This window comes from Ranitomeya imitator, chromosome 2, assembly GCF_032444005.1.
Source record: "Ranitomeya imitator isolate aRanImi1 chromosome 2, aRanImi1.pri, whole genome shotgun sequence".
NCBI classification, from domain to species: domain Eukaryota; kingdom Metazoa; phylum Chordata; class Amphibia; order Anura; family Dendrobatidae; genus Ranitomeya; species Ranitomeya imitator.
Window position 1 is genome coordinate 305,359,986 of NC_091283.1, and position 14,582 is coordinate 305,374,567.

The 14,582-nt window shown below is 44.9% G+C and overlaps 1 protein-coding gene across 2 annotated transcripts in view; it reads right to left on the bottom strand.

The window, feature by feature from the left end:
* Positions 1-14,582, bottom strand: part of LOC138666970 (oocyte zinc finger protein XlCOF7.1-like) — a 44,295-nt gene that overhangs the window by 14,835 nt on the left and 14,878 nt on the right. For both annotated transcript variants that reach the window (XM_069755183.1, XM_069755182.1), the window contains exons 2-6: positions 12,584-12,733; positions 12,275-12,454; positions 12,068-12,191; positions 11,887-11,984; positions 11,598-11,688 (exon numbers count right to left, since the gene is read on the bottom strand). In XM_069755183.1, coding sequence (XP_069611284.1) covers positions 11,598-11,688; positions 11,887-11,984; positions 12,068-12,191; positions 12,275-12,454; positions 12,584-12,661 — 571 coding nt within the window. In that variant the 5' untranslated portion in view covers positions 12,662-12,733. The remainder of the gene's footprint in view (positions 1-11,597; positions 11,689-11,886; positions 11,985-12,067; positions 12,192-12,274; positions 12,455-12,583; positions 12,734-14,582) is intronic.

The following is a 14,582-nucleotide window of genomic DNA, read 5'->3' on the forward strand; positions in this document are numbered from 1 at the left end:
TGGTCATTGACGTGCAAACCACCCTTGGGGGTAAAGGGGTTAACTGTCAATAAAAATGGGAAGTTATGTAAAAATATTGAATCATTCACAAAGAAAATGACAGTTCACTGTAGAATACAAAACTTTATAGCATTAACCAGTAGAACGTGGTGTCCAACTGTTTGTCACGGATATTCATTGGTCACGGATATTCATTGGTCGCGGCCTCTGTCTGTCATGGAATCCAAGTCACTGATTGGTCTCGCCAGCTACCTGTCATGGCTGCCGCGCCCAATCAGCGACGGCCATCGTCTGATTAGTCCCTCCCTACTTCCCTGCAGTCGGCGCCCACTCCATACTCCCCGCAGTCACCGCTCACACAGGGTTAATGCCAGCGGTAACAGAACGTGTTATGCTGCAGGTAACTCACTCCGTTACCGCTGCTATTAACCCTGTGTGACCAAGTTTTTACTATTGATGCTGCCTATGCAGCGTCAATAGTAAAAACATCTAATGTTAAAAATAATAAAAAAAATAACAAATCATTATATACTCACCCTTCGCAACGCTCCGGTGACCTCCGGCAGGTTCCGGTGTCAAGGATGGTATGGGAGAAGGACCTGCCATGACGTCACGGTCATGTGACCGCGACGTCATCACAGGCCCTGCGCGAGAAGGACCTGCCATGACGTCACGGTCATGTGACTGCGACGTCATCACAGGGCCTGCGGTGCCTGAGCGAGAACGGCCTGCTGTGACGTCACGGTCATGTGACTGCGACGTCATCACAGTGTCTGCGCGCCTGAGCGAGAACGACCTGCCATGACATCACGGTCATGTGACTGCGACGTCATCACAGTGTCTGTGCGCCTGAGCGAGAACAACCTGCCATGACGTCATGGTCATGTGACCGAACTACAAGGGGCCCTCGGAAGGTGAGTATATGTTTATTTTTTATTTTTAACCTGTGACATACATGGCTGGGCAATATACTACGTGGCTCTGTGCTGTATACTACGTCACTGGGCAATATACTACGTAACTGGGCAATATACTACGTGGCTGGGCAATATACTACGTGGCTGGGCAATATACTATGTGGCTGGGCAATATACTACCTGACTGGGCAATATACTACGTGGCTGGGCAATATACTACGTGAATGGGCAATATACTACGTGGACATGCATATTCTAGAATACCCAATGCGTTAGAATTGGGCCACCATCTAGTATGGAATAAAAAGCCACCAATGTTATGTAGGAGAAAAAAAATACCAATAAAAAGTTCTACTCCTTTAAAAAAATCAAGCCCCGACTCAAGTCCATAATCTGTCAACGGAAAAACAGAGGTTTCCACATTATTAGTAACTCCAAGTCTCTTTAAAAGAGACATGGCTTCCATAAACCAAGCCAACAATATCCGCTCTCCCAAAGTCAAAGTTAATAGGAATCCGCAGGTGTAAAAACGCAGTTGAAATCTGCACAAAAATCGCGGTAAATCCGCAGGTAAAACGCTGGGCGATTTTTCAGAATCTGCGTGGAAAAATCTGCACAACGTGTGCACACACCCTAAAACTGTCCCACCATAACACGCGATCAAGAAGATGGATATAAATAAACATGATACCGCTGAAAACGTCATCTTGTCCCGCAAAAAACAAGCCCCCAATACAGCTCCAACACCAAAAAAAGAAAAAAAAAAGTTATAGCTCTCTAAATAACGGGATGCAAGAAGTTTATTTTTCTATAATAGCTTTTATTGCACAAAAGCGCCAAAATATTTAAAAAAATGATAAATGGGGTATTGCTGTAATCCTACTAACCCAAAGAATAAAACTGTGCTTTATCAATTTTACCACACATGGAACAGTATAAACGCCCCCCAAAAAGAAATTCATGAATTGCTAGCTTTTGTTTATTCGGCCTCCCAAAAATCGGAATAGAAAGCAATCAAAAAAATGTCATGTGCCCAAAAACGGTACCAAAAAAAAAAAAAATTCAACTATGACTATGTGGGCCATGGAAAAAATTATAGCTCTCAAAATATGGCGATGCAAAAACAATTTTTTGCAATAAAAACCATCTTTTAGTGTGTGACAGCAGCCAAACATAAATACCCGCTATAAGGTCTTTCACACGTCCTGATATTTCAAGGTACCGGAGAGGTCAGTGTCCGTGTGTGTAATACTTGCAGCACACGTGTGGCATGCATGTGCCGCATCAGTACCACAAGGATGGGCACCAGAAGAAGAAGCGTTACAGTAACTGCTGTTCCCCAGTGGCAGGTGCTGAACACGGCTCTCATCATTCTCCCCTGCTCTGCTGGTGATCAGGGTAGAATGATAAGAGTTACATTTAATCAGTAATAAAAGAGACAGCAGGCAGCGGCTGATGAAGCTATCACTCCCATTAGCCTACCCCTGATGCTGCTAATTACAGTGACAGCAGGACTGGTGGATGGGAGTATCCATCTGCAGCATCTGCACTGTAAATACGGTAATTTAAAATTAACAAAAAAAAACAAAAACTGTGAGTTCCCCCCTATTTTTGACCAGCCATACAAAACTCACCCTCAGATGTCAGCTTCAGCAAGGTTGGATATCAAGAATAGAGGGGTCCGCACGCCATTTTTTAAATTATTTAAATAAATAATAATTTTAAAAAAATATGGCATGGGGTCCCTCTCATTTTTGACAACCAGCCTTGCTAAAGCTCACAGCTGGGGGCTGGTATTCTCAGGCTGGTAAGGGGCCATAGATATTGAACCCCCAGCCTAAAAATAGCAGCTCGCAGATGCCCTGAAAAAGCACATTTATTAGATGCGCAAATTCCGACGCCTTGCCCGGATTTTCCCACTTGCCCTGTAGCGGTGGCAAGTGGGGTTCATATTTGTGGGGTTGATGTCACCGGTGACATCAAGCCCATGGCTTAGTAATGGAGAAGCGTCTATAAAGACACCTATCCATTGCTAATCCTATAGTTGTATGGTAAAGACAGAGCCAGAATAAGATCCTTTATTTTTTTAAAAATATGACACAGACTCCTTTAATAATCTTAATTAAAGCTTACTATCAACCATGCACAATTCAAAGGAAACCAAAGCCATCGATCTCCTATAATAAAAATAAAATAATAAAACTGTAAAGTCTTTAGCTAAAACAAAATTTTGGTGGTAAAAATGTAGTTTTGTCCTCACTGCCCAATGGTATAATATTCTGTTACACACCCATGGTGTCAATATGATCACTGCACCCCTAGATGAAATCATTGAGAGGTGTAGTTCATAAAATGGGGTCACTTATGGGGGGGTTCTGCTGTTCTGGCACCTTATGGGCTCTCCCAGTGGTCATGGCACCTGCAAACCATAACAGTAAAATCTGGCGCTCCTTCCCTTCTGAGCTCTGCCATGTGCCCAAACAGTGGTTTACCCCCAGAATGGGGTATCAGCATACTCAGGACAAATTGCACAATAACTTGTTGGGTCCAATTTCTCCTATTACCCTTGACAAAATAAAAAAATTTGGGGCAAAAATCATTTTTGTGAAAAAACAATATGATTTTATATTTTTACGGCTCTACGTTATAAACTTCTGTGAAGCACTTGGGGGTTCAAAGTGCTCAACACACATCTAGATAAGTTCCTTGGGGGTCTAGTTTCCAAAATGGTGTCACTTGCGGGGGGTTTCCACTGTTTAGGCACATCAGGGGCTTTCCATACACGACATGGCATTCGATCTCAATTCCAGCCAATTCTGCATTGAAAAAGTCAAACGGCGCTCGCTCCCTTCCGAGCTCTGCCATGCGCCCAAACAGTAGTTTACCTGCACATATTGTGTATCAGCATACTCAGGACAAATTGCACAACAACTTTTAGGGACCAATTTCTCGTGTTACCCTTGGTAAAATAAAAAAAAAATTGGTCTGAATTAAATTTTATGTGAAAAAAAAAAGTTAAATGTTCATTTTTTGTGTGGTTTTGAGCACCTTGAGGGGTGCAGTTCTTAGAATCATGTCACTATTGGGTATTTTCTATCATATAGACCCCTCAAAATGACTTTAAATGGGAGGTGGTCCCTAAAAAAAAAATTGGTAAAAATGAGAACTAGCCATTTAACTTTTAACCATTTTAACGTCCTAACACACACACACACAAAAAAAAAATAGATGTTGGTTCCAAAATTGTGCTGATATAAAGCAGACATGTGGGAAGTGTTACTTATTAAGTTTTTTGTGTGACATACAGTAAAGGCCAAAAGTTTGGACACACCTCATTTAAAGATTTTTCTCTATTTTCATGACTGTGAAAATTGTAAATTCACACTGAAGGCATCAAAACTATGATCTAACACATGCGGAATTATATACTTAACAAAAAAGTGTGAAACAAGATGCTGTGGTAGCCATGCTGGTTCAGTATGCCTTCAATTTTGAATAAATCCCCAACAGTGTCACCAGCAAAGCAAGCCCACACCATCACACCTCCTCCTCCATGCTTCACGGAGGGTACCAGGCATGTAGAGTCCATCCGTTCACCTTTTCTGCATCGCACAAAGACACGGTGGTTGGAACCAAAGATCTCAAATTTGGACTCATCAGACCAAAGCACAGATTTCCACTGGTCTAATGTCCATTCTTTGTGTTCTTTATCCCAAACAATTCTCTTCTGCTTGTTGCCTGTCCTTATCAGTGGTTTCCTAGCAGCTATTTTACCATGAAGGCCTGCTGCACAAAGTCTCCTCTTAACAGTTGTTGTAGAGATGTGTCTGCTGCTAGAACTCTGTGTGGCATTGACCTGGTCTCTAATCCGAGCTGCTGTTAACCTGCGATTTCTGAGGCTGGTGACTCGGATAAACTTATCATCAGAAGCAGAGGTGACTCTTGGTCTTCCTTTCCTGGGGCGGTCCTCATTTGAGCCAGTTTCTTTGTAGCGCTTGATGGTTTTTGCAACTGCACTTGGGGACACTTTCAAAGTTTTCCCAATATTTCGAACTGACACCGTCATTTCTTAAAGTAATGATGGCCACTCATTTTTCTTTACTTAGCTGCTTTTTTCTTGACATAATATAAATTCTAACAGTCTATTCAGTAGGACTATCAGCTGTGTATCCACCAGACTTCTGCTCAACACAACTGATGGTCCCAACCCCATTTATAAGGCAAGAAATCCCACTTATTAAACCTGACAGGGCACACCTGTGAAGTGAAAACCATTTCAGGTGACTACCTCTTGAAGCCCATCAAGAGAATGCCAAGAGTGTGCAAAAAAGTCATCAAAGCAAAAGGTGGCTACTTTGAAGAACCTAGAATATAAGACATAATTTCAGTTGTTTCACACTTTTTTGTTAAATATATAATTCCACATGTGTTAATTCATAGTTTTGATGCCTTCAGTGTGAATTTACAATTTTCATAGTCATGAAAATACAGAAAAATCTTTGAATGAGAAGGTGTGTCCAAACTTTTGATCTGTACTGTATGTGAGATAGCAGGAACGCGGGATGCAGTGACGTGCAGGAGGCAGAACAAGAGTTATCGGGTTTATTACAAGGATTACTCCACGCAGGGAGAGGAAGGGTTAAGGGGGCAAAAAACTTGGGTTTGGTATCAGGGTAGGAAAAAACGGTTAGGAAAATGGTAAACTTATCAGTCCGATTGTTTCTGGGCAGTGGAAGCTTGAAATCCCGCAGTGGCGACATAGTTGATGCGTGAAGTCTCTGGCCTGTTCCTGGAGAAGGTGAAGCTTTGTGTTCCGACAGAAACGGCATATGAAAGTCCACTAAGTGTTGCCGTCTCTGCCTTTTCTGGAAGATGTCGTTGAACAGCGCTGGGGATGTAGGTACCAGGTTCTCGACGGTCAGCCTGGTCAGTTTCAGGCTGCACACTCACGGCTGATAACGGAGCGGTGCGGGGTCAGAGCTCCGGTAGTCAGGAAGGACAGACAAACCACCTCAAGTCTAATGGTCAGTGTGCACAGGGTCTGAGATACTGCAGCACAGGCCTGAGTTGTGCGTAGCCCCGCAGAGAGGGAGTCAACCTTCTCCTGCTGCGCACTCCCGTGTTCCTGCCAAGTTTCCCACATTCCCACGCACCACCCCTTTTATACCCCACAAGTCCCCTACAGTGGAGTGCAAAGGTCTGTCCAGGTTGGAAAGCTTTCTCACCTGCAACAATGGTGACAGCCACAATAGTTCCAGAACCGGCACGAGAGAAGCATCACTCGCCCAGTCTATCTTCCTACACATATCTCTGTGATTTAAGAGCATGACAACTCAAAGTTGGAACATTGCGAAATTTTCACCAAATTTCTGTTTTTTTTTCACAAATAATCACAAGTCATATCGACCATATTTACCAGTAACATGAAGTACACTATGTCACGAAAAAAAAACAATGTCAGAATCACCAGAATCCATTGAAGTGTTCCAGAGTTCTTAGCTAGGGACAGTGGTCAGAATTGTTAAATTTGGCTTGGTCATTATCATGCAAACCACCCACCGGGATAAAGGGGTTAAAAAAACTCTTTATATTAAGTGCAGAGCAGAGGTGTCATGAATATAGTTCTACAGCCATGAACAACGCACAGCTTAGAGATATATCATGGCATAGGTGTAATGTGTTTTATGTACCGTATATACTCGAGTATAAGCCGACCCGAGTATAAGCCGACCCCCCTAATTTTGCCACAAAAAACTGGGAAAACTTATTGACTCGAGTATAAGCCTAGGGTGGAAAATGCAGCAGCTACCGGTGAATTTCAAAAATAAAAATGGTTCATTCTTGCCCCATAGCTGTGCCATATAGTGCTCTGCACCGTTCATTATTGCCCCATAGCTGTGCCATATAGTGCTCTGCACCGTTCATATTTCCCCATAGCTCTGCCATATAGTGCTCTGCACCGTTCATATTTCCCCATAGCTGTGCCATATAGTGCTCTGCACCGTTCATATTTCCCCATAGCTGTGCCCCATATAGTGCTCTGCACCGTTCATATTTCCCCATAGCTCTGCCATATAGTGCTCTGCACTGTTCATATTGCCCCATAGCTCTGCCATATAGTGCTCTGCACCGATCATATTTCCCCATAGCTGTGCCATATAGTGCTCTGCACAGTCCATATTTCCCCATAGCTGTGCCCCATATAATGCTCTGCACCGTTCATATTTCCCCATAGCTCTGCCATATAGTGCTCTGCACCGTTCATATTGCCCCATAGCTCTGCCATATAGTGCTCTGCACCGTTCATATTTCCCCATAGCTGTGCCACATAGTGCTCTCCACCGTTCATATTGCCCCATAGCTCTGCCATATAGTGCTCTGCACAGTTCATATTTCCCCATAGCTCTGCCATATAGTGCTCTGCACCGTTCATATTGCCCCATAGCTCTGCCATATAGTGCTCTGCACCGTTCATATTTCCCCATAGCTGTGCCACATAGTGCTCTCCACCGTTCATATTGCCCCATAGCTCTGCCATATAGTGCTCTGCACAGTTCATATTTCCCCATAGCTGTGCCATATAGTGCTCTGCACCGTTCATTATTGCCCCATAGCTGTGCCATATAGTGCTCTGCACCGTTCATATTGCCCCATAGCTGTGCCACATAGTGCTCTGAACAGTTCATATTTCCCCATAGCTCTGCCATATAGTGCTCTGCACAGTTCATATTTCCCCTGTTGTGAATTCCGCTCTTGGGCTCCCTCCGGTGGTTGTAAGTGGCACTTTTGTGAGTTCTGCTCTTAGGCTCCCTCTTGTGGTTTCTAGTGGTATGGCTGCTCCTTGGAGTTAGCTGTCATCAGCTGCCTCCATTTATCGTCCGTTATTTAAGTCTGGCTCTTTCTTCAGCCTGTGCCACTTGTCAATGTTTCCTGGCTGGATTCACATCTCTGCTTGGATTCTCCTGGTTTCCTGACCAGTTCTGCAAAGATAAGTTCTGGCTTTGCTCATTTCAGTCCACATGTTGTGGACTTATTGTTCTGTGCATTCTATATTTGTCCAGCTTGTCAGTATGGATTTTTTTCTGTTAGCTGGAAGCTCTGGGAAGCAGATTTACCCTCCACACCTTTAGTCAGGTGTGGAGATTTTGTAAACTCTGTGTGGATTGTTTTGTAGTTTTTATACTGACCGCACAGTATCCTTTCCTGTCCTATCTATCAAGCTAGACTGGCCTCCTATGCTAAAATCTGATTTAATTTCTGCATATGTTATTTTCCCCTCCTCTCACCGTCAATATTTGTGGGGGGCTATCTTTCCTTTGGGGATTTTCTCTGAGGCAAGATAGGTTTCCTGTTTCCATCTTTAGGGGAAGTTAGATCTTAGGCTGTGCCGAGGGGTCTAGGGAGCGTCAGGTACCCCCCACGGCTATTTTTAGTTGCCTTGCTAGGTTCAGGGTTTGCGGTCAGTACAGATACCACCTCCTTCAGAGCTTGTCTCATGTTGTTCTTAAACCACCGTATCATAACAGTACAAGTGGCCAAAAATGAATTAAATGTATCTCAAAAGAAGGAAAAGAAAGTTCTGAACCATTTTTTTTTCTGTGCTTTGGTTTGTCTTTTTTTTATCCTCTTGATATCTGGGTGGTTCAGGATATATGTTTTGGCATGGATGTTCAGGGTTTGTTTCCTCGTGTGGATCAACTTGCTGCAAGAATACAGAGTATCCAGGACTATGTTGTCCAGACTCCGGCTTTAGAGCCCAGAATTCCTACTCCTGATTAGTTTTTTGGGGACAGATCCAAGTTTTTGAACTTTAAAAATAACTGCAAATTGTTTTTTGCTTTGAAACCCCGTTCTTCTGGTGATCCCATTCAGCAGGTGAAAATCATCACGGCTATTTTTAGTTGCGCTGCTAGGTTCAGGGTTTGCGGTCAGTACAGATACCACCACCTTCAGAGCTTGTCTCATGTTGTTCCTAAACCACCGTATCATAACATTCCCCATAGCTGTGCCCCATATAGTGCTCTGCACCGTTCATATTTCCCCATAGCTGTGCCATATAGTGCTCTGCACAGTTCATATTTCCCCATAGCTGTGCCCCATATAGTGCTCTGCACCGTTCATATTTCCACATAGCTGTGCCCCATATAGTGCTCTGCACCGTTCATATTTCCCCATAGCTGTGCCATATAGTGCCCTGCACCGTTCATATTGCCCCATAGCTCTGCCATATAGTGCTCTGCACCGTTCATATTTCCCCATAGCTGTGCCATATAGTGCTCTGCACCGTTCATATTTCCCCATAGCTCTGCCATATAGTGCTCTGCACCGTTCATATTGCCCCATAGCTCTGCCATATAGTGCTCTGCACCGTTCATATTTCCCCATAGCTGTGCCACATAGTGCTCTGCACCGTTCATATTGCCCCATAGCTCTGCCATATAGTGCTCTGCACAGTTCATATTTCACCATAGCTGTGACATATAGTGCTCTGCACCGTTCATTATTGCCCCATAGCTGTGCCATATAGTGCTCTGCACCGTTCATATTGCCCCATAGCTGTGCCACATAGTGCTCTGCACAGTTCATATTTCCCCATAGCTGTGCCATATAGTGCTCTGCACAGTTCATATTTCACCATAGCTGTGACATATAGTGCTCTGCACCGTTCATTATTGCCCCATAGCTGTGCCATATAGTGCTCTGCACCGTTCATATTGCCCCATAGCTGTGCCACATAGTGCTCTGCACAGTTCATATTTCCCCATAGCTGTGCCATATAGTGCTCTGCACAGTTCATATTTCCCCATAGCTGTGCCCCATATAGTGCTCTGCACAGTTCATATTTCCCCATAGCTGTGCCCCATATAGTGCTCTGCACCGTTCATATTTCCCCATAGCTGTGCCATATAGTGCCCTGCACCGTTCATATTGCCCCATAGCTGTGCCATATAGTGCTCTGCACCGTTCATATTTCCCCATAGCTGTGCCCCATATAGTGCTCTGCACCGTTCATATTTCCCCATAGCTGTGCCATATAGTGCTCTGCACCATTCATATTTCCCCATAGCTGTGCCCCATACAGTGCTCTGCACCGTTCATATTTCCCCATAGATGCTCCACATAAATCTGTGCTGCTGCCATACTCACCTCTCTTGCTTGCAGCTCCTCAGCGTCCGGTCCCGCCGTCTCTCCGCTCTGACTGATCAGGCAGAGGGCGCCGCGCACACTATATGCGTCATCGCGCCCTCTGACCTGAACAGTCAGAGTGGAGCGACGCCGGGAAGATGGAGCGACGCCCGGCGTGTGGAACGGGGACAGGTAAATATGACATACTTACCTGGTCCCGGTGTCCGGCTCCTTCTCCCGCACAGCTGATCTTCGGTGCCGCAGCCTCTTCCTCTATCAGCGGTCACCGGCACCGCTGATTAGAGAAATGAATATGTGGCTCCACCCCTATGGGAGGTGGAGCCGCCTATTCATTTCTCTATTGAGCGGTTCCACGTGACTGCTGAACAGTGGAAGAACTGCAGCACCGAAGACCGTGGGACTGCAGGGGGAGCGTCAGGATCGCTGGAAGCAGGTAAGTATGCCTCAGCGCCCTCTCCCCCTCACCCGCCGACCCTGCCACCCACCTTGACTCGAGTATAAGCCGAGAGGGGCACTTTCAGCCCAAAAATTTGGGCTGAAAATCTCGGCTTATACTCGAGTATATACGGTAGTTTATCGTAATCTTTCTTGAAGTTAGTCGGTTTTAAAAGAAATTGAAAAGTCAGGATAAAGGGAAACTCTGCTGTTATTGTACAGAAATTCACACTTGGCCTCACTGCACATTAACGTTGTCAATCATAAAAGCGAAGTTTGGCCAGAAAGACTGGACCTGGTCTTGTAGGGACCATATGAGCACATTCAGCAGCACAGAAGGGAGAGAAGGTGGATTCATCCAATAAGATATCAGGATTCTAGGAAGCCAACAGCATCATTACCCTCCGCTTTCTCTTACAGGACCATCATAATATTTACGTTCTGCTATGTGCACAAGCTGCGGATTTTGCTGTGGATCCGCAGCAGTTTTCCATAAAGTGTAGAGTACCATGAAAACCTATGGAAAACAAAATCCGCAATGCACATGCTGCAGAAAAAAAAACGCATGGAAACGCAGCAGCTTATTTTCCGCAGCATGTCAATTCTTTGTGCGGATTCCGCAGCGGTTTACACCTGCTCCTCAATAGGAATCCGCAGGTGGAATCCGCACAAAAAAACAGGGAAAAACCGCGGTAAATCCAGTGTGGTTTACCTGCGGATTTACCAAAAACAGTGTGGAAATATCCGTACACCAATCCGCAGCGTGTGCACATACCCTTCAAGTGATTTTCCAACTTGTCAGAACATTCTATGCACGCTGTCATTTGGCTTTGTAGTTTACAGATCTGGGCAGGTAACGGTCAGCGTCTTCTAATCCCAGGGGGTAGGTGGATCCTCCAGGTTTTAAGTTATATAGAAAAGGGCTTTCAATGTCCAAAGTCATTTGAACAGTTTTGGGTGGAGGAGAATGTTGTGGTCTAGAGGTAAAATGGTGACCACACGATTGTGATACGGCCGCACTACACCTCCGATAAAGCAGCCACAGACGGTGACTGAGTAGAATCTGTGACTTCACTGCATTTAGTTGTCACTACTCACCTGGGTAGTCATATGTAGGAATCTCCTCTTTACACCGCTCATCACCCCTCACATATATCTCTGTAGTATTAATATGGGTCAGATCTTCATCCTGAAACAAATATTGTAAAAGTCACAGAGAGATGGAGAAGTCACATCTATGATCAGCTCTAATCCTGCCATCTCCACCATTCTCATTACACAAGTATAATTCATATAATACTGGTGGATAAAACAAGACTGAGCACAAGACCTTCACAGCCGTCTATACATCATAGGGGAGATCTCATGACACCTTCTCTCCATCTACCTGATGATCCTGAGGAACATTGGGATCTTCTTGTTTACAGTCCTCTGGAAGAAGAGGATGGGGACATCTCTCTGGTGTTGTTATCTTACTGGATAGAACTGGAGGAAACACATACAGGGACTGAATTCATTCTTTACATACAGATAATTACATGCCGTGTGTATTTAGTCCTGTCTATTACCTGATGATGTGAGGGGCTTGGGAACCTTCATCATGATGTTCTTGTACAGATCTTTGTGTCCTTCTAAATACTCCCACTCCTCCATGGAGAAATAGATGGCAACATCCTGACACCTTATAGGAACCTGACACATACAATGATATCGTCATCCCCCCGATCCCTTCATAGCATTACTCTATAATGTCCCAGCATTCCCAGCAGTGTCACCTCTCCAGTCAGCAGCTCAATCATCTTGTAAATGAGTTCTAGGATCTTCTGGTCATTGATGTCCTCATGTATCAGGGGGTGAGATGGAGACCCTGTGATTGGGCTCAGGGGTCTTCCCCATCCCTCAGACACAGGGTCCTGACAGCGCTCATTAGAGGTCTTCTCCACTACTGTGTAATCCTGGTTATGGAGAAACACATTAATAAATCTCACTACAGACATTTCCAGAGTCCTCACCTCTCCAGTTCTGTCCATCGGTTATTCCCATAGATAAGAATGATGTAATGTGGCGTCATCAGAATCTCTCACCTCTCCAGTAAGCCGGAAGAGGATCTCTAGGGTGAGGTGTAATATCCTCTCCGCCATCTTGGCTCTGTCCATATCCATCTCTGATGGGTAAATCAGGAAAATTCTCTTCTATAAAAAATCTTCACTGAGAGGATCGGATATTGTAGAGACCTGAATGAGAAAAGGATGAGCCGATGTAACATCATAAAAATTCTGTGTAATACAATTACTGGAGATTAGGGTTGAGCGAAACGGATCGGACAAATTCTAAAATCGCTGACTTTCGGCAAAGTCGGGTTTCATGAAACCCGACCCTAGTGTGGGATCGGCCATGAGGTCGGTGATCTGCGCGCAAAAGTTGCATTTTGTATGACGCTTTCAGCGCCATTTTTCAGCCAATGAAGGTGCACGCAGAGTGTGGGCAGCGTGATGACATAGGTCTCGGTCCCCACCATCTTAGAGAAGAGAATGGCAGTGATTGGCTTGCTTTCTGCAGTGTCACAGGGGCTATAAAGGGGCGTGCACGCCGACCGCCATCTTACTTCTGCCGATCTTAGCATAGGGAGAGGTTGCTGCAGCTTCATCAGAAGAAGGGATTTAGTTAGGGAGGGAAGATTAACCCCCAAACCGCTTGTGCTGTAGCGATTTCCACTGTCCAACACCACCATTTTTTTGCAGGGACAGTGGAGGCTATATTTTTGTGCATCAGCTCTGTAGGTTATTAGGCTGCCTTATAAGGCTAGGTTCACACTGCGTTCTGTGAACCCGTTAAACGGATTACGGCATAATGCGGTGTAACGTAGTCCGTTAATGTCGCCATTGCTTGTAATGGCGAACGCATCGCTAGCGATGTGCCGTCATTTGAGTGACGGACCTCGAACGCTGCTTGCAGCGTTCGCGGTCCGTTCCTTGCTAGCGCAGATCGGGCATCTGCGCTAGCGGGATCGGCAAATGCGATCCCTTTTGGGACATAGCGTTAGTGCAGTCCATTAGCGTATGCACTAAACGGACTGCCCTAACGCAATGTGAACCTAGCCTAAGGCTCCCTGATAGCTGCATTGCTGTTTGCACACTGCTGTGCAAACCAACTGCTTTTTTAAAAGCAAAAATCCTGTTGCTCCTTTCTGCACAGTTATCTTGTTTATTTGTCCACACTTTTGTGTGCAGCAGTCCTTTTTATTGCTGCCATACTTTTCCTGAGTTCATTGTAGGGAGATTGAAATTGTACTACAGCCCTTGTATTTTTTCATATATCTACCAGCAACTTTCTGCCACTTACATTGTGTTGTTTTATGCACTGGGCCTGAGCTTTGGTTCAGTCTCCCAAAAAAATAAGTGAGATTCAAATTGTCACAAAGTGGATATATTTCAGTCCTGTTAGTTTGTCGTATATCAGCCAGCCACTTTCTGCCACTTACATGGTGTTGTTTTATGCACAGTGCCTGAGTTTTGGTTCAGTCTCCCCCGAAAAAAGGGAGATTGAAATTCTCAACAAGTTTATATACACCTTTTACCTTGTTTTACAGTACCAAATAACGGTTGTTATTTTGTTTAGATTTTCCAAAAAATGAAGAAGTCTGGTGGAAGAACCCATGGGCGGTGGTTGCCAGCTGGTACTGATGGTGGTGGTGCATCTGGTGGTAGTGGCAAAAGCACAATAGCACCTAAGGCTGGAGGTGTAGAGCCAGCGTCATCGTCTGGCTACACAAGGCCTCGAAGGCTCCCTTATCTGAGAGTAGGAAAACAGCTTTTAAAGCCGGATGATCTAACCTTCATTAAAATGAACCAATCATGGATTTCAAATTATTTTGCCCCACCTTCCCCTGCTGACACGTAGCTTGCCGGAAAAATGTCTTGCTTTTGGCCTCCTCTTACTGACTTCTCCAATTCCTCCATTTGCAGCTGCTGAATGCCCATCATGGGCCATTTTTATACCTCCCTAAATGGGCTGACTCCCCCCACAGGGCCGTGGTCACCACCTGGCGCAAGCACCCGTGCAAGTGCCGTTTGCCTGGATAGG